The 21,528-nt window shown below is 35.4% G+C and overlaps 1 protein-coding gene and 1 pseudogene across 1 annotated transcript in view; both read right to left on the bottom strand.

Moving 5' to 3' along the window:
* Positions 1-1,065: 1,065 nt before the first annotated feature.
* The window catches only part of IL6ST (interleukin 6 cytokine family signal transducer), a 69,743-nt gene continuing 49,280 nt past the window's right edge, over positions 1,066-21,528 (bottom strand). Inside the window, exons 8-16 of the mRNA XM_012096909.4 lie at positions 20,484-20,566; positions 19,634-19,844; positions 18,884-19,066; positions 16,677-16,778; positions 16,347-16,493; positions 15,927-16,067; positions 10,403-10,499; positions 6,771-6,852; positions 1,066-5,822 (exon numbers count right to left, since the gene is read on the bottom strand). Of these exons, the coding sequence (XP_011952299.1) occupies positions 5,085-5,822; positions 6,771-6,852; positions 10,403-10,499; positions 15,927-16,067; positions 16,347-16,493; positions 16,677-16,778; positions 18,884-19,066; positions 19,634-19,844; positions 20,484-20,566 (1,784 nt within the window). The 3' untranslated portion in view covers positions 1,066-5,084. The remainder of the gene's footprint in view (positions 5,823-6,770; positions 6,853-10,402; positions 10,500-15,926; positions 16,068-16,346; positions 16,494-16,676; positions 16,779-18,883; positions 19,067-19,633; positions 19,845-20,483; positions 20,567-21,528) is intronic.
* Positions 13,031-15,920, bottom strand: LOC106991661 (GTP-binding nuclear protein Ran-like; annotated as a pseudogene).

The raw sequence follows: 21,528 nt of genomic DNA, 5'->3' as shown, positions 1-21,528 counted from the left end.
ACATGTACCTGGGCTTCCCAGGGGGCTCAGTGGTTAATCTGCCAGCAACGCAGGAGACATGGGTTCGATCTCTGGGTCAGGAAGATCCCCTGGAAAAGGGAATGGCTACCCACTCTAGTATTCTTGTCTGGAGAATCCCCATGGACCGAGGAGCCCAGAGGGCTACAGTCCACAGGGTCGCAAAGTGTTGGACATGACAGAGCACACATGCAATGCAAATATGTATATAAGAGCACAGTTGTACTATTTCTGTTTATATTCTGAGAGCGTTGAAGGAAGGTTGTATATTAAGAACAAAATTTAAACCGGAAGTTAAAATTGTTTGTCTCTGGGCCAGGAAAACGGAATGCCTTTTTGGCAGTAGGATGGACTGACCCATAATATAAATTAGGATAAGACAAGAAGTATCACAAAGAAGTCATGCTGTAAGAGCCTGTAAGAGACCTAACCAAAGATTAACACAAACACAAAGCCCAAGGCTGAGATGCTATTTCTGCAGCCTTTAGTATATGTGTGAAAGGATGAAGTTAAGTGAATTTTTCACTCCCTGCATATTTAGATAAAATCACAATGTGAAGTTACACAAATCTAGTAGTTCAGATTTCCTTCCAGGTGGAAGTAGTACTTTTATACACTATACTCAGCAAGCTCAGGGGAGTGGTGGTGGAGCTGGATCGATCGGCTTCACGCCTCACTGTGACAAGACTCCAGGGGGGTGTGGGTACAGACAGGCCACAAGCTGGCACAGCACCTCTGTACTTTTCACGGGCAACCCATTGAAAAATATCCAATGGGAGGTGAGATGCTGGGATTCTAGAAATCATCTTGTAAGTCCAGAAAACTCATAAATGAATTTGCCATCTCCAAGTCTATTCTATATTAAGGCTGAGGTAGGGTATTGATTTTCTTCTAAATCCTGATCCATTATGTTAAATGAGGAATTCAGAAACCACAGAACCCTCCAAAAGCACCAAGCTTATTAAAGCCTCAACACCAACAATGATAAAGTTACCTTAAATATTATGTATAATGACACCAAATGGTAGTGACCACACCCAGAAAAAATTTGAGTAAGAATTTATTACATTTACTTAAAGGATTAGAGCTGATATATAAGAGAACATTTAGTTATGTCAACATAAAAACAATAGCTGTAGTTACGATATGCACATGCAATTCATTCTGCAAAAATAAAAATACACACTACTCTTTCTAGACAAGCCTTCTATATGAAGTAAGAGTAGGTCAAGGTCAAAAGGCAAGTGAACTTGAAAGGATTGCACTTATAATTAAACGGGACATAGCCAGGGTATAAAGAGGAGACATACCTAATGCTAACCACTGTATTGCAGAACTAGCAAATTGCACACTTATTTTTAGAGTATACTATTCAACATACATATATACTAAGACTAAAGAAATTTCAAATATCCACCTTTAAATTATCCCTTTATTTCTGACATATCACATTTTGATATTCATGTAATAGCATTTGAAATACGTAGTTATCATTGTCAAAGCTTATGTTTAAGGGATAAAAGGTCTGTAAGATCTACCACCATTGGCCTCAAATGCACTTTCATCATGATCTATCAAGTGTAAAAAAGAACTGGGTAATTAAGTTAAACTAACCTGCTTTAACTACAAAAAGCCTTTAAAAATTTAGGAACAAATATGTAACAAAAGAGCTCATCCAGAGCCACCTTTTCATTTTTAATGCAATGTATATTAGAATATCATGTGAATATATGTACAAGTAGAATATACAATGAAAAAAGAATAGACTGACTCCAAAGATCAGTATTTGGATTTGGAAAGTTTTGACTTGCATCTAAATTCTGCTTATAAATAGCCTGAAAGGAACTGCTATCAAGGACCAGTCTAAAGAACTAGGCTGTTAAGTTTGCTGGTTTAAAATTTCTTAAACCTAAATATCTTGCCATTGTATGGCTTCATATTCTTTTAGTTTACAGAAAAAGTGCAAAAAAAATTTAAAAGTAATCTTAGAGGGCAACAGAATCGAATATAGCCTACAACAAAGTTATCCCAGTATTTTTAAACAACTGAACTTTTAAGTTTTATGTAGCTTATTATGTTGACATTTTACCCATTTCAACAAACAGAAGTATAAGGTATATAATTTGTTCTTGACACCAGAGGAAGAGATTGGTGTGGAATATAATGGGATAGAGGAAGAGCTTTCCTACTTGATGTATAGTCAATACATGCCAGTTAACAGAAATATTTTAGGGAATGATACTATATAATTATCTACTTCTAAATTTACGTCATGATTATTTAACTACTTAACTATGTGAGCAGAAAAAAGACATCTTTTTAAAACTTGATATTTATAGAGCGATTTTAGATGTTCCACTTTAAATGTGAATTTTCATAGATAAATGTTTTCACAATAAACTAGGGTCACTGGATGACTTCACATGTTAAAAAAAAAATCTCTCATCAAAGAAAAAGGCTGAAGTTAAACAACTAGGTGAGGAACACATGAGCACAACACACGTGAATGACTCTGCCTTCTCCCTTGCTTCCACTCATGTGTTGGGTATATTCCCCAGCGATGAATGATCCATGTTAAAAAAAGGGTTAAACTGTAAGGTTTTAGTAGGTTTGAAGTCTGATAGTTTTCCATGAGTTATTTAGCATCGTGCTTTTATGAAGGATGAGGGTAAGGTATCAAAGACACCAGTAATGAATAATCAAATTACAGTAACAACAAATGTAACATATGCTTGATTATTATTTTCAATCTTACAAGAGGGTAACTGCATCAAGTTTTTGGATACTAGGTATTTAACGAGTAATAAACCCACTATCTTAAACATAGTCTAATTTTCACATAAATGAACCTAATTTCTCTGCCGACCTAAAGTATAATTCACATGTATCAAAACAGATTATTCTACGACATGCCTTATGAAAGTAATTTTCATAAGTTTCGTGACTGCTTTTCTCTTTTGGGGCAAAGATGTATATAAATATTTCCTGAATGAATTTTTGCACAGTATCCAAACATCCACTTAATATGCCTAAAGTGCTTTTGTGGTTAGAGGGCATTCACTCGCTGCACCATGTTGTATGTTAAGTTTCAACAGACAAATCTGCTTATAATGATGTCCTTTCTTAAATAACTGTTTGTTCTCATTCCTTCAGATCGTGAGTTCACATTTTATAATTTCCCTCCCCCCATGTATGATCATTACACTAGAATGTTCTTCACGACACTGCTATTTGTTAGGAGGAAGGTCAGAGCTAAACATGGTTATAACAACACGACCACTTATTTTGAGGAAATGAAAAAAATGTAGTAGATATAAATTTGCTGACATTTAGCAAGACCAATCCTTTCCTGATATGGACCAGCCTTTGATGGCCAGCTTAAATGGTGGTGGTGCTAACCTTGTAGAGTGTGAGTCTGGGGTCTGTCCCTACTTTTCCTCATGATTCTGACAGTCTGCCAGTCTCACGCTGGTTTTGCATAAAGAAGAACTGGACATATCAGAACACAGCATCTGCTCTGTCTCACAAAGCCCAGACATGTGAAAGAACTCCGACTTGTTAGGCAAGAATACAAAGGAGAAAGCGCAACAGGAAATCTACTGTGAACAATACTGATGAGAGAGCAGTGAGCAGACTTACATCTCAACTGTAAATGTGCACTAAATTTTCTCAACCTTTTATTCTTCAATAACCTCTGCAAATATTTTAAGTTGCCCTGGCTTTTGTATCTTAAATATGGCAGAGAAACAAACTTACTTGATAGCAGTAGTCAATACATGATCGATTTCTTCTTACTCAGCCCCTGCCTCCTTGTCAAGGTGGTGGGTAGAGGATAACGTGAATGTGAAAGTGAGTTTAGCACTAAACTCTGGAGGCTCAACTCACTTTCCCCCTGAAGAAGAGAACATGTGGGAAGAGGTTTAAAATATTCCTAATTATCATGTAGAACTAAGTTCCACCTACCTCAGGGCTGGCAGACATTCTCTTCATTAAGTGCCTCTACAATAAGGATATTTGCTAACTGTGATACTTATTAAGATCAACATGTACATTTTGGGGGTGGTGTTTTGTTTTGGTGAGTATCGCCCAAGTCCTATAACTTACTAGTCTGCTTCAGATACCTACTAGAAAAAAAAAAAAACAAACTCAATCTTGGCCTACTGAAAAACAGAGTATTAAGTCAAAACACAGTTTAAGGTGAAGATATATTGTATAAAGTGCTTAATCAACCAAATTCTCTGATGTCTTAAAAAGAAAGGTCAATAAAGTTTATATACAGGTATAGAATGTTTGAGATAGTTTGTCATATTCATTCCTAGCTCTTATCCGGACACTCTGCTGAGTTTGTGAACTGTATCTTCAAAGGCTGTCAATAACAATAGAAAGCAAATGTTTGAAAATTTACTTAATTATTGATTGTCTAATATTCAAAAATTAATATTTTTATTTTGCTGTGTTAAAACAGAATTCCTTTTCTCCAGCAACTGGCAGAGTCACTACCAATGGAAAAGGATTAATATCTTACATGTTGGTACGATTATAAATGACCCAAATTTTTTCTGGCGGACAACAAAAGCTGGGCTCATATTAGCTGTATCATCTGGATTCTTTTTAAATTATGTTGTCAGCTAAAGTAGAGGGTCTAAGACCTTGCTCCTCTAATTTTTGTTAATTCTCTCCCTAAGATTTGATATTCAATGACTATTCTCATTAAAATCAGTATAGCTGTTTATGACTAGCTTTAACTTAAATACCCTCTGTTTTCTAGACAGCAAAACAAAAAGTTTCACTTTATAAATTTTAGATAAGCTTTGTTTTTCTTCAGTGCAAACATCCTGAAACAGCACAAAGTCATTCAGCTATTCAGAGGATGAAGTCAGTTTATGTAGTGCTTAAAGTTGAATCCCAGATATACTGGGATGGAAAAAGCCCAAGTGGCAGGACAGTACATTCTTGTCCTTAAGGGCAAATGATCATCTTCAGCGAGTGAAGATCTGAAATCACAGATAAAGTATTTTTAGCTTTACTTTACAGGCATTTCTGAGGATGTAACAGGAGCTGGTCTTTCACTGAGGCATGTAGCCACCTCGTCTCACAGTCTGTGGTAAGTAACTTTTAGGCATTCCTTCATCAACTGCAGCCTCCATCCCAACTGTTTCAAATCTCTCTACTTGTCCCTCAATGCCTGGACCAAAAGCATCCACTGCAGGAACTTCCTGAAACATTTTCATTTTCCCAGATCCATAGGGCTGTGAAATATGATCTGAAATCTGCTGTTGTTTAAGTCTAACAAAATCTTCTTCATTGACTGAGGAAACTTGCTGTGACCTTTCAAAATGCGAAATATCTGGACTGGTTTCATGTTGACTGCAGTTTTGTTTGAAATACCGCTGCCTGGGCAGAATGCCATCACTGCCATCTACATTATCTACCAGCTGTAAATCTTCTGGCCGTTCTTCGGAATCCAACAAGGGCTGGGTGGACTCAGATCTTGAGAAGACTTGGACTGATGGTACCTGGTGTCTATAGCCACTGTGTACCACTGTGGAATACTGGACAGTGCTTGAAGTGTTCTGTGCAGATTCATTTTCATCACTGCTAGAAATGCTTGGCCTAGAAGATGACATGCACGAAGACCCTCCAATACCACTACTGTGTCCTTCAGTATTAACTTTTTCTTTCTTGAATAGGTCCAAAGATTTCAGATCATCTGGGAAAGGCTTTTTGTCATTTGCTTCTATTTCCACAACACTTACATCAGTGAAATTGCCATCTGGATACATTTGATCTTTTGAATTAAAATGCTAAGGAAGACAGAAAATTAATTATTACCTATGATACACATTCATTTAGAAAATCTGAAATAATTATATATAACATATTAGTTAAAAGTCACAAAATGCATCTCTGAAACTCCTCAGTAACTTAATAGTGCAAAGATAATCTATATCACTAAGTCACTGCTAACTTCTTGAATCATGGATTTTGTGAAATTTGTCTAAAAGGTAAGAATTAGACTGCATTTCCTCAGAATTCCAAATCAATATTGTCGGGGTGTTACATTTTTATAAACTAACCAACTCAATGGACATAAATTTGAGCAAACTCCAGAAGATAGTGAAGGACAGGAAAGCCTGGTGTGCTGCAGTCCATGGGGTTGCAAAGAGTCGGATACGACTTAGGGACTGAACAACAGTAACAAAAGTCTAGAAGTAAAATACTTCATGCCTAGTCTAGGCAGCCTAGGATTAACTGGATAGAAAAATGAAGAAAACATTAAGAAAAATCAAACTCAGGTTTCATAGGTTATGAAGGACTGTCAGAAGTAAAAAATACAAATAATCTTTCCTTTAAGGAAATCTAAGAAATTTATTATAGGCTTCCAGAAGTCACTTAATCATATTAAAATCATAGACCTCAAATTTGATTTTAATATACAATCTAAAATGCTTATCTTACAACAGAATTATCACATAGCTATATTAAAACACTAGGCTTTCAACTTACAAGTTCAGTCAAATATTTTTAATGTATACTAAACAGAATTAGGAATATAAAGACAAATATGCTATGGTGATAATAAACTCCTAGAATATGCAAGCGCTATTTTTAATTTTGACTAAAATTCTAATTTATGTACTATTTTATTTTCATTTACTTTTCAATTCAGCCCGATTGTTTTTTGCTTAAACTCTACAAATAAATCGTAATACACTCGTGCATTCTAAGTAGTCAGAAACATTTTTTCTTACCCTTGGAGGTGTGTGAGGTGACCACTGGGCAATATGACTCTTTGAAGGATCTGGAACATTAGGCCAGATGTGTTTTTTAATTCTGGAGAGGAAAGAAATACTGCTTATGGAGAACCGCTTGTAATACACGTGATCATTTAAATCTTAAGAATAAAACCAACTAAACAAAAAATACCTACTGTACTCCAAAGCTAACAAAAACATCATTTTTCTTGTAACCAACAGAATAAAATACTATTTAAAAATGCATAACGATCTGAATCTTTATCCTTAAAGAAAAACTGATTATAAGACTAAAGCTGGTAATCAGTATTCAATTTTTTAAAATCTCTGAAATCAAATTCTGCAATAAAAACCACTTAAAAACTTTAGCCAGGGGTACAAAACATTGTGGCACACCTTCTCTGCAAAACAAAAACCCCAAAATGTTCAATTTCCAACTAAAATAATTCAGACAATGATAAATTATCACACTGGTACAAGATAAAATATGATTTTTCACAAGGAAGAAAAGGCCAACATAAAAATAATTAATTCAAGATATCCTTCATCAAAAACCTATTTAAATATGTTTAATATAGTACCTACCACAACATTAGACATTCACAAGTGTATGTAAGTACACAGGAAATGAGTCACCTTGAGAATAAGTTCAAATAAAAAATAAAAATTGGTAGTAAGATCCTAACAGATTGTCCGGCAGGAACAACTATGAAGTCTGGACATAACAGAAAAAGCAACAGAGTTAACAACCTAAATAAACTGACCAACCAAAAAAAAGGAATTCCTTGACAGACACCAATTACTGAAGCAGACTGGAAAAGAAAACTTTAATAGCCCTATACTTATAAAAAATTCAATTTGTAATAAAAAATCTCCCTACAAAGAAAAGAGAAGCCCCAGACAGCTTCACTTGTGAATTCCATTAGACATTTAAAGAGGAAATAATACAAACCCTATACAAACACTCCCAGAAAATTGAGGTAATATGTACTGATTAACTTTAAGAGGGCATTCATCTGATGAGATAATCAGTATTACCCTGAATCCAAAATTAAACAATGATACCACAAAAAAAGGACAAATCAATACCACTTCTTAACATAAAAATACGAAAACTGTTAGCACACCGAATCCAGCAAATTCCAAGTAATGCAAGATATAACATATGACAATCAATGATAAAATTCACCATATTTATGAAAGGAAAAAAAATCATAAGCTCATCTCAGCAGATGCAGAAAAAGCATTAGACAGAATTAAATACCCATTCATGACAAAAACTCTTAGCAAAACAGAAATACAAGAACCTCCTCAACTCACAGCTAATATAACATGTAATAGTGTTAAGAGTGAATGCTCTAAAAAAAAAAAAGAGTGAATGCTCTCTCCCCTAAGATTGGGAAGAATGGAAAGATGCTGGCTCTTAACACTTCTATTCAACATTGTACTTACTGAAGGTCTGAGCCAGTAGAATAAGAAAAATAACTAAAAGTATAAAGACTGGAATAACCATCTTTACTTGCAGGCAGCATGACTGTATATGCAGAAAGTCCTATGGAATCTAAAAAGTGACTACAATAAATTAATTTATCAAGATCTCAGTATATAAGACCAATATGCTTAAAAGGATCAATTTCCAATATACCAGCAATGAACAACTAGAAAATAAAAACATGTAAATTCCATTTATAACAGCATAAAAAAATATTTAGGAAGGAATAAATTTAACATAGCCTGAAGACTACGAAACATTGCAAAAGGAAACAAGAAATGTACCATGTTCATGTACTGAAAGATGTATGTGACTCATGAACATGTGAACTCATGTTTACATTGCATTTTCCCCTAAACTGATGTATAGATTCAATAAAATTCCACTAAAAATTCTAACAGATTTTTAAGGGAAATTTATAAGCTGATAATTTTATATGAAAAGGCAAAGAACCTAGAAAAAATAATTTTGAAAAAAAAAAAGAATACTGGAGGAATTCTGCTACCCGGTCTTATTGAAAGAGAAGTTGCTTAGTTGTGTCTGACTCTTTGCAGCCCCGTGGACTGTAGCCCACCAGGCTCCTCTATCCATGGATTTCTCCAGGCCAAGAATACTGGAGTGGGTTGCCATTTCCTTCTCCAGGGGATCTTCCCGACCCAGGGATCGAACCCAGGTCTCCCGCATTGTAGGCAGACACTTTACTGTCTGAGCCACCAGGGAAGTCCCCAGTCTTATTGTAGAGCTATAATAAATCAAGACCATGTGGTATCAGCACCAACAGACATATATAACAAAGGAACAGGATTAAGAGTCCACAAATAGATCTAGACTTATACGAATAATTGATTTTGGTACAGGTTGAAGGCAATTCAACAGGAAAAGACAGTCTTTTTAATAAATAATGCTGGAATGACTAGGTATCTATGGAAAAAATTCTTTAACCTGACTTCACACCATGCACAGAAATTTATTCTAAACAGATCACAGCACAGGGTTAAAATCATTAAATTTCTAGAGGAAAATATACGAGAACATATTTGTGACACTTGGTTAAGCAAAGACTTCATAAAAAGGACATAAAATCAACTACCATTAAAAAATAAAAACCCTAACAAAATGGACTTGATCAAAATTAAACACTTTTGCTTTTCTGAAATCACAGTTAAGAAACCAAAAAGGCAAGCCACAGTCTAGAATTTGTAAAACATATGTGACAAAAAATTTGTAACAAGATATATAAAGAACTCTTAAAGCACAATATTAACAAATTACCCAATTTAAAAATGGACAGAAGATTTCAAGACATATCACAAAAGAAGATGTAAGGTAGCACATGAAAATATCTATTACTAGTCCTCAAGGAAACAGAAGTTACAATCACACTGAGACAGCACTATAAACCCCTGAGGAAGAACAGTTAAAATTAAAAACCTTGACAGTACAAAGAACTGGGGATGATATCGAGCAAATGGAACTTTTCACATTGCTGGTGGGAATACAAGATGATATGGCCACTTTGAAAAACAGTTTGACAGTTTCTTATAAAGTTAAATATGCATCCATTAATGCTGGATTATATGATCCAGCAATCCCACTGCTAAATACTGACTCAAGATAAATGATAATCTATGCCTACACAAAGATATGTATGTGAATGCTCATAACAGCCAAAATTCAAGAAAAACAACTTAAATTTTCATAACAGATGTATGGGTCAACAAATTTTGATCTTTCTATACTATAGAATACTATTCAGGAATAAAAAGGAGAAAAATATTAGTATATGCAACAATACGATGAATCTCAAAAAAGTCAAGTGAAAGACATCATACACAAAAAGTTACATGCTACTTGATTCCTATACATGTGAAGTCCTAGAAAAGGCAAAAATACGACCACAGATCACTGACTGCTGGGGCCAGGGGCTGAGGGAGAGGACAGACTACAAAACAGAACGAGGAAACTTCCAGGGTGATGGAGATGTTCTCCATCCTAAGTGTGGTGGTTAAACATCTACACACAGCTACAAAAATTCATCATCAAACTGTTCACTTCAAATGGATGAATCTCACTTAATGTAAATTATAGGTCCAATAGAAGTGGGGGGAAATGCAAAAATATGAACAAGGGTACTCACAGGTCTCGCTTATTAAAGCAGAATAAAACTCCCAAAAGGGTTGTCAATAGGAAGGCTAAGCAAACAGGTACAACAATAGCTTCAATTTCTCCTTGAGCTAAAAAACAAAAAGGGCAAAGAAGGAAAATAATTGTTGACACACATGCTACAGACAAATAATGCAACTTTCCAACCAGGTTACTGTTGAAAAGATGAAATATCATCCTAACTTTTTTTTTCACAACCGTTTCAAACTTAAAGGTATTTCTCTCTCCCCACCCCTCCCCCTTGGTAAATCATATCCTAGTTGCTTATACCTTAGGTCATGGTAACCTGAACACAAAGTATACATAAAATAGAAGTTGGTTGGGGGAATAAAACTGATTAGTTCAGTTTATGGGATAGATAATATACCTGGTAAGAGCTTTCAAACCTAACTATTACATTTATCATCTGCACTCAGCAGAATCTTAGCAAAACTTACTTTTGAGTTCTAGGAGTGGAATTGGAAAAGCTCTAAATGATTTCAATAACTGAACTACAAAAAACTACAAAACTTTCTGTAAGGAATAAAAATGTAAACTTCAGGTAAAATTTTTAATTGTTATTTACTGATACAGGGCTAAGAATTTTAGGAGAACCTTAACAGGCACAAGGAGTGGCAGAAGTAGGAATATCATCATCTAAAAAGCAGCAAGCCTCAGATTCCTAAATACCACATGAATCCCTCTCTGAATTTGAAAGAGAGCTTAGTAATCAAATGAATCGCTAATTGGGATAATTTATATTAGAGATTTTTTAATGATTTGGTTGTTTCTGGTAAACTCCTCCAACCCTCCTTCAATTAGGTCTTTTACAGGAGAACTGTATGGAAGTAGTACAACAGCTACACATTACTCAGTCTTACCTTCCCACCACGCATATCCCTTCGTAAGTAACTTTACATCCTGTGAAGCATAACAGGAACTAAACAGTCAGAGGAATAAACTATAGGTTGGAGAATATTAATTCCTGAATGCTAAGATTCTCATACACATGACATCAAATTCAGGCAGAACCTGTCCTTTACTGGTGCTGAACTTCTTCCTCAGCTTCCACGCCTTGGGCCTTTCCCTCATGCTGCTCCAGGATGCTTTCTTCTTCCTATCTGTCCACATCTTAAATTCAAAGCTCAAGTACTGTCTTCTCCACAAAAATCTCTGAAGGTGAAAACTTCCCACTACCAGTAACTTTAAATGCTTGCTCTATTTACTAGTAGCATGGCTCAAATGGCTCTCTGTATTGTTTACTTATACTTTATTTCTTCAACTAAGCTATATGGTCCTTGAGGGCAAAGTCAAAGCCATGTGGAGTAGGTATAATGGATCCATAAAACAATAGGTCAGAGGGAAAAGTGGATGAAGCAATATTAAGTATGATCTCAGTTTTGGGAAAAAAATGTATGCATAGAAAAGACTAGGAGGATATATAAATACACTAAAAGATTATTTTGTGGAGAAGGAAATGGCAACCCACTCCAGTATTCTTGCCTGGAAAATCCCATGGATGGAGGAACCTGGTGTGCCACAGTTCATGGGGTCACAGAGTCGGACACGACTGAGCAATTTCACTCACTTACGTTTACACTTACTGAAATGTTAGGGAAAGAACGAAACACATCATAGAAAAATTTACTAATGAAACATTATCATGCCAAAGGACTTGGCTGGCTTGACAGTGGAATGGCACCCCCTCCTCCTCAAACCATCCTGGATAAACAAATTGCGCCTGAACAATGGGACATTTGGAAACTTGCTGTGAACAACAGAAAAATCTGGAATTGGACCGGACATTTCACAGAGACCTGTCGTGGTCTTAGTAACTATTTCTTTTGCTGTAATCGGCCATACTTTATACAAGCCTGTGTCCCACTCCCTTTTGTTATAGCCATAGGAAATTTACAATTTAATAAAACTTTATGTTCTATTACTTGCATTAATTGCAAACTATATACTTGTCTTAACTCCTCTTTCTTTTAGCTACTCAATCTTGTGTTGCGCCTGTTCAATTCAATCATAGTGCCTACAACTGGGTACAAATCAAATTTCATTGACAAAGTATACATGATAATGCCTCTCTGAATGTACATTTACTGCAAAAAGGAAATCTTTAAAACTTTTTCTAAAAGTCTGCCCTCTTCCCCTAATTTGAAAACTTTAGCTGAACAAATTATCCGGGCTAGACCCACGAGGGTGGTTTCAAAGTATTACCCACAGTATTGGGTCTGGAACTGTAAACTTTGGTGATTGTCTTGAGAATTGTATTTGTTGTTTACCATTGACTTTCTATAAGGTTGGTTAATGCTAACCAAACTCATTGGGTTGGGACCTTTTAATTTTGATGAGTATAGTAAAATAGGAGGAATTGTCAGGAAGCATTTAACAGGAGGCTTCCTGTGAGCTGTTTTGGATCTGTCAGGAATTCTCTGTTCTTATGAATTCCTGAATATTCAGGAATTAAGAGGAGAGGCAAGCTTCCCCCAGGGGTTGAGGAATCCAGGCATTTCCTTCGTTAGTTTTTCTATACGGTGATAAGTACCCTCTTCCTTTTTATGAACCATCCAGTAAAAGTGATTATTTACAACTCTCTCTTTAATATGGATCGCCTATGTTTTGTAAGTCTGGAATTTTAATCTTTATCTTTGCTGAGAATAACTACAGTGTATATGCCCACACCATGTTGATTAAAACACCTTTGCTCCATCCAAAAAAAAAAAAAAAAAAAAAGATTATTTTGGATGAGGGAATAGGAGTGATTTTTCTTCATCTTTGTATTTTACCGAATCGTCTAAATTCCTTATAATGAACACTACTTTTGTTAACAGCATACATTTTAAAATTACTTTTATTTTTCTAAAGATCATGGCACAAAGTTTTATTTCAAATATTACAGGTGTGCCCCCACTTTCAGAAAGTTCCCATTTTACCATCTCACTTTCACAAAAGACTTACACTAATATACTAAAAAGCTTTTTTCATAAATTACATTGTCTGTTTTTGCTAACAAAAATAAATGTATAAAAAAAGCTTGTTACTGTATTTAATGTAGGTCTTTCATGACAATGAAGCAGTTTAATGCAAACTTGCCAAAGGTGGGGGATACTCTGCTCTAAACCATTTTGGCTTATGAAAGGTTTCAGAGGAATGCTCAACTTTTGGTTAGAGGTGGAAACCTATATTTGTTACATATATATTCTACAAACATGTCACCACAAATCTTATCCCACAGACTGTATTCATTATTGGCCATCACAGAAAAGCTCAGGATCTTTGAATATCTATCTTATGTAGTAGTCACTTATCCACTTATTTGCTCATGCAGCAAACATTCAACCAACAAGGAATATGGAGCTTACTATTTATCATTCACTGTGTTGGTGCTTGGATATGACAAAAACAATTACCATAAAATAAGGTAATTTAACAATGATTCAAAATGTAGTAGTTACAGGAAAGAATGAATTTTAAGTCTGCTGTAGGGAGGCCATAGGAATAGCCAGAACAACAAAAGGTATAGGGGAATGTACTGGGAAAAGACATAAAGGTGGGGAAAATGAAAAGAAGTTTAGGGTCAAAGAAAGAGATTATGAAAGGGCATGCACAAGCAGCAATTAGAAAGCATGAGCAACTGAACTTTAGTTTATGTAAGTGAAAACGAGATGAAGAAATTTACTACAACTACCCCTAAATTTCTGGGTTTGACAAAGAGCTGTGACATGGACAAAGAAAGAGAAATCTGTTTGGGAAGAGCAAGAGAGGGTGGCTGAAGTCTTAGACAGGGACTCTGAAATGGAAGATAAGAAAACAGTGCCAGGAACAGAGCTCTGGAGAATACAAAACATTTAGAAGAGCAGAAAAGGAGACCAAGAAAAAAGTACCACACAAGGAGGAGACTCAGGAGGGTGCTACTAGAAAAATACACCAAAGGAAGAGACTGTTTCAAGGATGAACAGGCCAATAGGAAGGATCAAATGTTGGCAAGTGTAGGGAAAAAAGATGACTAAAAAGCATGCACTGGACAGGACCACTAAGAGGTCTTCCATGTGTGACAGCAGAGAGGCTTCAGTGGAGTTGTGGGTGCGTGGAAATCTGGTTTCAGCAGGTTAAAAACTGAGCTGGAGGTATGGAAATGAGACTACAAGCGTGGATTAGTCTTTACAGCTTGTGTGTGTTAGTTGCTCAGTCGTGTCCAACTCTTTGCCACCCCGTGGACTATAGCCCGCCAGGCTCCTCTGTCCGTGGAATTCTCCAGGCAACCTGCCCATTAAAGGAAGAACAAGAGAAGAGACTATACCCAAGTTTTTTAAGATAGTTAAAATACAACTTTATCCTGATTCTAAATGAAAAGGAGTGGGAATGACAGTTCTCCTTCAGCATCCAAAGATTAGGCACATGTTCTGCTTAGCTACGTAATAATGTGGCAAATACGCTGCACCAGTGACATTACAGGACAGTCGCCTATATAACTAGACTTCCGACGCTGGGCCCCAGCTTCACTTTCTCACAGGTCATCATTTTCATCTGGGAGAGCAGTCGTGTGAGCAACCTCTAAATCATGCTTGTACTGTGCTGCCAAGGCTATGTCCATGACCACCTCTGGCGGGGCAAGAGCAGGCATGGCGACCAACTCCAAGTTAGGGTCTCCGATCAATTTTCTAGCAAGCCAGAGGAAGGGCTTTTCAGAGATGTAGTTACTTTTGGCAGAAATGTGACAGTACTGAAGATTCTTCTTTTGGTGGAAGACAACTGACTTTGCCTTAACCTTCTGTCCATAATATCCAGTTTGTTGCCACACAACACAATTGGGATGTTCTCACACACACATACCAGATCTCTATGCCAGCTAGGCACATTCTTGTAAGTAACTCTCAGTGTTACATCAAACACTATAATGGCACACTGACCTTGTATATAATAGCCATCTCTCAGTCCACCAAATTTCTCCTGACCAGCTATATCCCCTACATTGAACTTAATCGGTTCTCTGTTGGTATGGAACACAAGAGGATGGACCTCAACACCCAAGGTAGCTATATATGTCTCAAATTCACCAGTAAGACGACATTTCACGAATGTAGTTTTTCCAGCACCACCATCACCAACCAATACAAGATTGAACTTGGGGTTCTCCTTGGGCAGCCAATGCGATGTTACTTCCCGAAGCATCTCCATGCCAGTCTGACTAAGCGAGACCATACCCAAGTTTTGCCAGTGAAAAAAATGAACCCGTTTAGAAAGATAGACAAATTATTTTGGGATTTATAGAGTACAGGTGAAATTAGAAGCAGCTGAAGAAACAACAGCAAAGTATGGAAAAAATTTTCTGCAGTTTAAAGAAATAACCAAACAACAAAACAAAAATCATAATTTATGAACACATCATTTATATGAATCCAAAGATGCACTTTAAACAAAATTTTAGCATGTAAGTTAAGCCCATTTTTAGTCTGATTAAATTTTTAAAAGAAAAGAGAAAAAAGGAAAACTCAAGCATCATTATTCCTTACCAAACTTTGGTGTAGTAAAAGTGAATTCTGGACCATCCTTTCCACCTTCATCTGTGTATGCTGCCATTCGTACCATGTACAAAGTGTCACTAGTCAAAGAGGACAGTGTATATTCTGTGTGGGAAGAATCCACATTCACAGCTAGAAGAAAGCAGTAAGTGCACTTTAACCAACTACTCTTGCATGGTTTGGCCTATATTTGACATTGGGAGAACACGAAAAAGGAATCAAACCATATTTCAACTAGAAAACAATGTATTTTTAGTAGGATCATGAAGGCAACCATAAAGCATATTTTCAGGTATCTCTTTTCTGAGCATAAAATGCTATATTAAGATGTAAAAAACACAAGACTTAAATTAGTATTTAAAAGCCTAAGAAAAAACACCTGATTCTTAATAACTGATATAGCTTTATTACCGATTTCATTTCCAATGACGGTTCTATAAAATATAGTATAATTTCTGATAAATCCATTCTGAGCATCAATAGGAAGGTGGTCCCACTCTAAGACAGCTTCATTTTTCCCCACTTTTTTTGTCCGAACAGTAGGTCCTTTGGAAGGTGCTGAAACAGAATAAGGTATTTACTAACTGAAAAGCATAAGAATTTAGTAAACCATTAGAACTTGGTAAAATTTCATTATCATGGAATTATTTGAACATGAGACATACCCTTATTTAAAAAGGATAAATGTCTCTGTCAGTACAAAATGCAATGGTTTTTCAAAGAAAGTAGGGCTGGACTTACCAGCTTGTTTAAGGTATGCCTTTATATGCTCGGGGCTTCCTGGTCCATCATCATATACTGGAGTAACTGTTATCAAGTAACATTTCTTCTCTACTAGGTTTCCTAAAGTAAGAATAGTAGATTAAGCATTTTCTTCCTTATAATGAAAAAAAAAATTAACTCTATTACTTACTTTTAAATTATAATTTCATGACCACTGAGTTTTCTTTTATTTATTCATTTATGTTTTTAAAATTGAAGTACAGTTGATATACAATGTTAATTTCAGGTATACTAAATAATAATTTGACATCTGCTTGCATTATGAAATGATTACCATTGAACTTTCTTTTAAAACTACAACTTTTTAAGTAAACACTGCCTTTTGTGTACTAGATTCAAGCTTAACAGTAAATCTTTATGAAAATAAAAGGTTATTTTTATTGCCAATAAGTGAATAAAAATATTTATACTGTCAATAAAAGTAACAAATGACTGCATTTATAATCAGGATTTATCAAATGGGTCTTTCTTATAGTTTGACAATTTTTGTACATTTTACCTAATTGAGACCTGCCTATGAGCAAGATGTCACTAATCAGAGCTAGGGAAAGCACAAATGGCTGTGGCTGGCCAGGTGACTGGGGAAAAAGAGAATTAAGTATCATTTCCCACAACAACAGAATTTTAAAAGAAAAAATTATCTTAAATACTTCCTTTATTTATAATCTTTCCAAATTAACAAAGTAATCTATGTCTTTAGCACATAACAACAAAATTTATTTTTGTTTATAAAGTGCAGTTTATACCTTCAACAGGAACTTACATTTCCTTAACTGTTTATTCATGAAGTTATATATGCTTCTTTGTCTTCATAAATAGTCATTTTCTTAATGATTCAATATTATCAGGAAGATAATTTTTATATTCTGCTTATACAGTGATGTTTTACCAGGCCTACTGAACTCTGTGGGAATACTTGCACAAACTGAAGGTCTCCAGAGCCTTTGCTCTACTGTCCAGCTATTGTCCAGCTAGGGCTTCCCAGGTGGCCCCAGTGGTAAAGAATCTGCCTGCCAATGCAGGAGATGCAAGAGATGCGGGTTCAGTCCCAGGGTGGGGAAGAGCCCCTGGAGGAGGAAACGGCAACCCACCCTGGAGAATTCCATGGATAGAGGAGCCTGGCGTGCTACAGTCCAGGAGGTTGCAAGGAGTCCGACATGATTGAGCATGTATGCCACCCGTGGTCCAGTTATTACCAATCTATTTCCTCTATAGCTCTACTTTGCTTTTACTTGGACAAGACTGATAAACTAGACAAGTGGGATTAGTAAAATTATATGTTAAATAATGGGTTAATGAAGGCCAAACAGCCTATGTTATGAATAAAGCTCTTTATGGCTATATATAAACAGCATATTTTTTAACAGCTTTCTTATGATTAATCATATTATTTGTAGCTGAATTCTAATGGTTATCCTCTTTACACGCATACAAACTGAGTGCTTTGCTTTCTGTTTAAAGTTGTTCTATCACTTTAAAGCTACTTGAAAAGTAGTAACTTGCAATGAGAGCAATCCATACTGGAGCTCTTACTTTCTGTCCTTCATTAATACTTCCAGTTTAAAAGATAAGAAAATCTAAGTTCTGATTCTGCTTCTCTTGTTCAACAGCTATAAAAAGTTAACCAGCCATCCAGATGCTCAGGGAAATTTTTCTCATCAAAGGATGAAGTTAAATCAGGTACAGAGAACATACTAGTTAGGAGCAGAGATTGGATTACCTTGTATTTTTCTTACTTTACAGTTTTGTGAGCATTCCTTTTATGATCGAAACAACAGGAGAGTATTATAGAAGATAGTATTAACCCCACTTAGCATTGGAGAAGGAAATGGCAACCCACTCCAGTATTCCTGCCTGGAGAATCCCAGGGACGGGGGAGCCTGGTGGGCTGCCGTCTATGGGGTCGCACAGAGTCGGACACGATTGAAGCGACTTAGCAGCAGCAGCAGCGGTCTATAAACAGACCCTGAAGTTTAGCGAGGTTAATAAGTGTGACTTGCTGAGAGTCACAAATCTAGTAAACAAGAGTTGACTAGTAAGAAACAATGATAAACTGGACGTCTTTTCAATGGACCACAAAGCCTACAAAGCAGAAAAGTACAAGAAAAATCTGTCCAAAGAACTAGAAAAAGGACATCGACTTAAGTTTTTCTAGCAAGATATACCTCTTAAATAGGTGCGATGTACAGTACCATCTTCTTGTTGCCATTCTGGGATACAGGGCGATTTATCAGATAACACACACCACTCAAGTATGTATCTGTTTACAGATTCATCTGGAGCAGTCCATTCTACCCAAAGCACGTTATCTTTGGGAAATGCTTTAAGACTGGTTACCGGGTGAGTAGCTTTAAAAAAAAAAAAAACCAAAGTATGAATACTGATATGATAAATGAACATTTATAACTCTGAAGTTCCAATATTTTACATTCATTTTCATAACCATGTGATCTATCTTGCTATCATGTTTTTGTAGCACATAAGATTAAACTGTATTTACATGAATAAAAGCACTAATTTATAAACAGTCAATTTATTTTCAAATGTTAATTCCTTTCCCAAAATTCTTCAAGTATTCTGTGTATATAAGCTGCATTTTCTTCTTCTTTGAAAGCTACAGATAAAGCTATAAAAAATAATATATTTAAGTTAAATGTATATAATAAGTTCCTCAAACCTAAAAAATATATTTTTAAAAAAGACAAATAATCGTAAAATGCTCAAACGAACTAAGTTGCAAAGTTTAAGTGAACCACAAAATGATGGAACGATTTGGCTGCTGATTGATTTCTAAAAATTTAACCACCGTAGATACTGAGGACATAGTCTTAGGATACTTATGTTTTTACAGGAGTCCTGTCCATACCTAACTACCCTTTACCATTTGTAAGTGAGGCTCCATCTTAGGGACAAACCTTGAAAATCCCAGGCAGGGATAGTTAAAACAGACGCATCTGATTTGCCAACAAGATTTCTTGCTGTCAGAGTTGCTACATAGCGATCATTTGTGAGGTTTACTGTCAGTTTTGTGTCTTTAACTGTGTAATTTTGTGAATGTGATTTCCATTTTGTGAGAGTCACTTCATAATCCAAAATTTTTCCATTAGCTTCAAAAGGAGGCAATGTCTGTAATAAAACAATTTACTTTTAAAACATATTTCACAAATCTTGAATAAAGGTAATGTTCTTCTTCATGTTCACAAATTCTGTCAAATCTCTAAATATTTAATTGCAAGGGGCTGGCAACCTTACTTTGAACTCACTACTGAAGGGAAACTACTACACACTGAATGAAGAGTAAAAGCATGGCTTCAACCAAGAGGGAAAGTAGCACCATTCTGCTAGCTATTAGTTCTCTATACAGTTCTTCACTGATGGTATGCTGGCCTAAACTAGTTTAAGTCTGAATATTTTATTTTCTACCTTATTTTAGCATGATCCATTCATGACCATTTATGGAGTGCACAACAACTTTATTTCCTATTACCAGCATACATTCTGACTACCCCAAATGTTAATTATTTTTTGAGGCACTGAGGAAAGTTCGATAAAACACAGGCCCCTTATAGAACTTTCACAGAATTATGCTGAAATATCTATGAGGTATCACTAGCAGTTTATGAACCATTTTTTTAGTATATATAAAGCTTTGCATTTTTATTAAAGTTATCAAATACTATTTGATACCAAAAATTAAGCCCCACTCATACCATATAAAACATATTTATATGAGATAAAAGGATATAGTCAATTTTTTTTTCTTACCTTCCATTTGAGTTGTACAGATCTAGTGCCATGAGCATGAGATGGCTCTATCTTATACCAGAAACTTGGTGCCTTGGATGGTCCTAAAGAAATGATATAAAATTTTTAAAATAAAAGTTTCTATTATAACAAGATAAGCTAAAACCCTAGAAATTATTCTCTTACTTTGTTTTTAATATTCTTGCCCTTCAATGATATGGTGTCTCTATTCTTTCTTTACACCAGCATTTTCCCACCTCAGCATGATATGTCTTGGACTTCACACCTTTAGTCAGGGTGATAGCTTGACAATTTAGATTATATTGCAACTCTTTAGTAATCTTAAAATTGTAAAGGTACAAATATATCCTAAGCAATAACCAAAGATGCATCACTTTCTTATTGCTAAAAAACAAACTGAAATATATTTAAGTACATGTGTATAATCCCTAAATGAATATATTTAAGGATATAAGACAAAATAAATGGAGTAAGCATAGTATTAAGTTTATTACCTTATATTGGGAGTCAATGTAATGGAATATAATATAAATAAATTCACAGAATTGTTGTAATAATCACCAACCATGTGAAAAAGCACTTTACAAAACATCAAATCTGATTGCTAATTAAGTTTTAAAAATTCAAGAACTTTATAACTGCAAAATATGGCATTAAATAGAATAAAAAACAATCTGAGTAAAATCTAACCAACGTTGTGCTGACCATGAAGAAGTTAATTACAGGTGGACAAAACAAAGAGGAAAGGCAGACCAGAAAGGCTGGGGGAAAGGCTGCTGGTACAGGGGGTTTGAACAGATACATACATGAGTACAGTGCAGCATCCCAAAAGAATAAAGAACACAAAGCTATAAAGGAAATTTTAGAGGACAGAAATGGTTAAAACAAAACATGTTTTTAAACATCAATTGTTCTGATGTTAAAAAAACTCTGGCTTCTTTCACTAATTTGAAGAAATGCATATTCCAATTGTTCATAGCTTTTTGGACACGAGGAAATCTCTTTTGATTTGACAAAGGTTATATGCCATCTCGCCAGAAAATGC

The sequence above is a fragment of the Ovis aries genome, chromosome 16, assembly GCF_016772045.2.
Source record: "Ovis aries strain OAR_USU_Benz2616 breed Rambouillet chromosome 16, ARS-UI_Ramb_v3.0, whole genome shotgun sequence".
Classification (NCBI taxonomy): domain Eukaryota; kingdom Metazoa; phylum Chordata; class Mammalia; order Artiodactyla; family Bovidae; genus Ovis; species Ovis aries.
The sequence above is the reverse complement of the archived record's forward strand: the minus strand, read 5'-3'. Positions and strand labels throughout refer to the sequence as shown.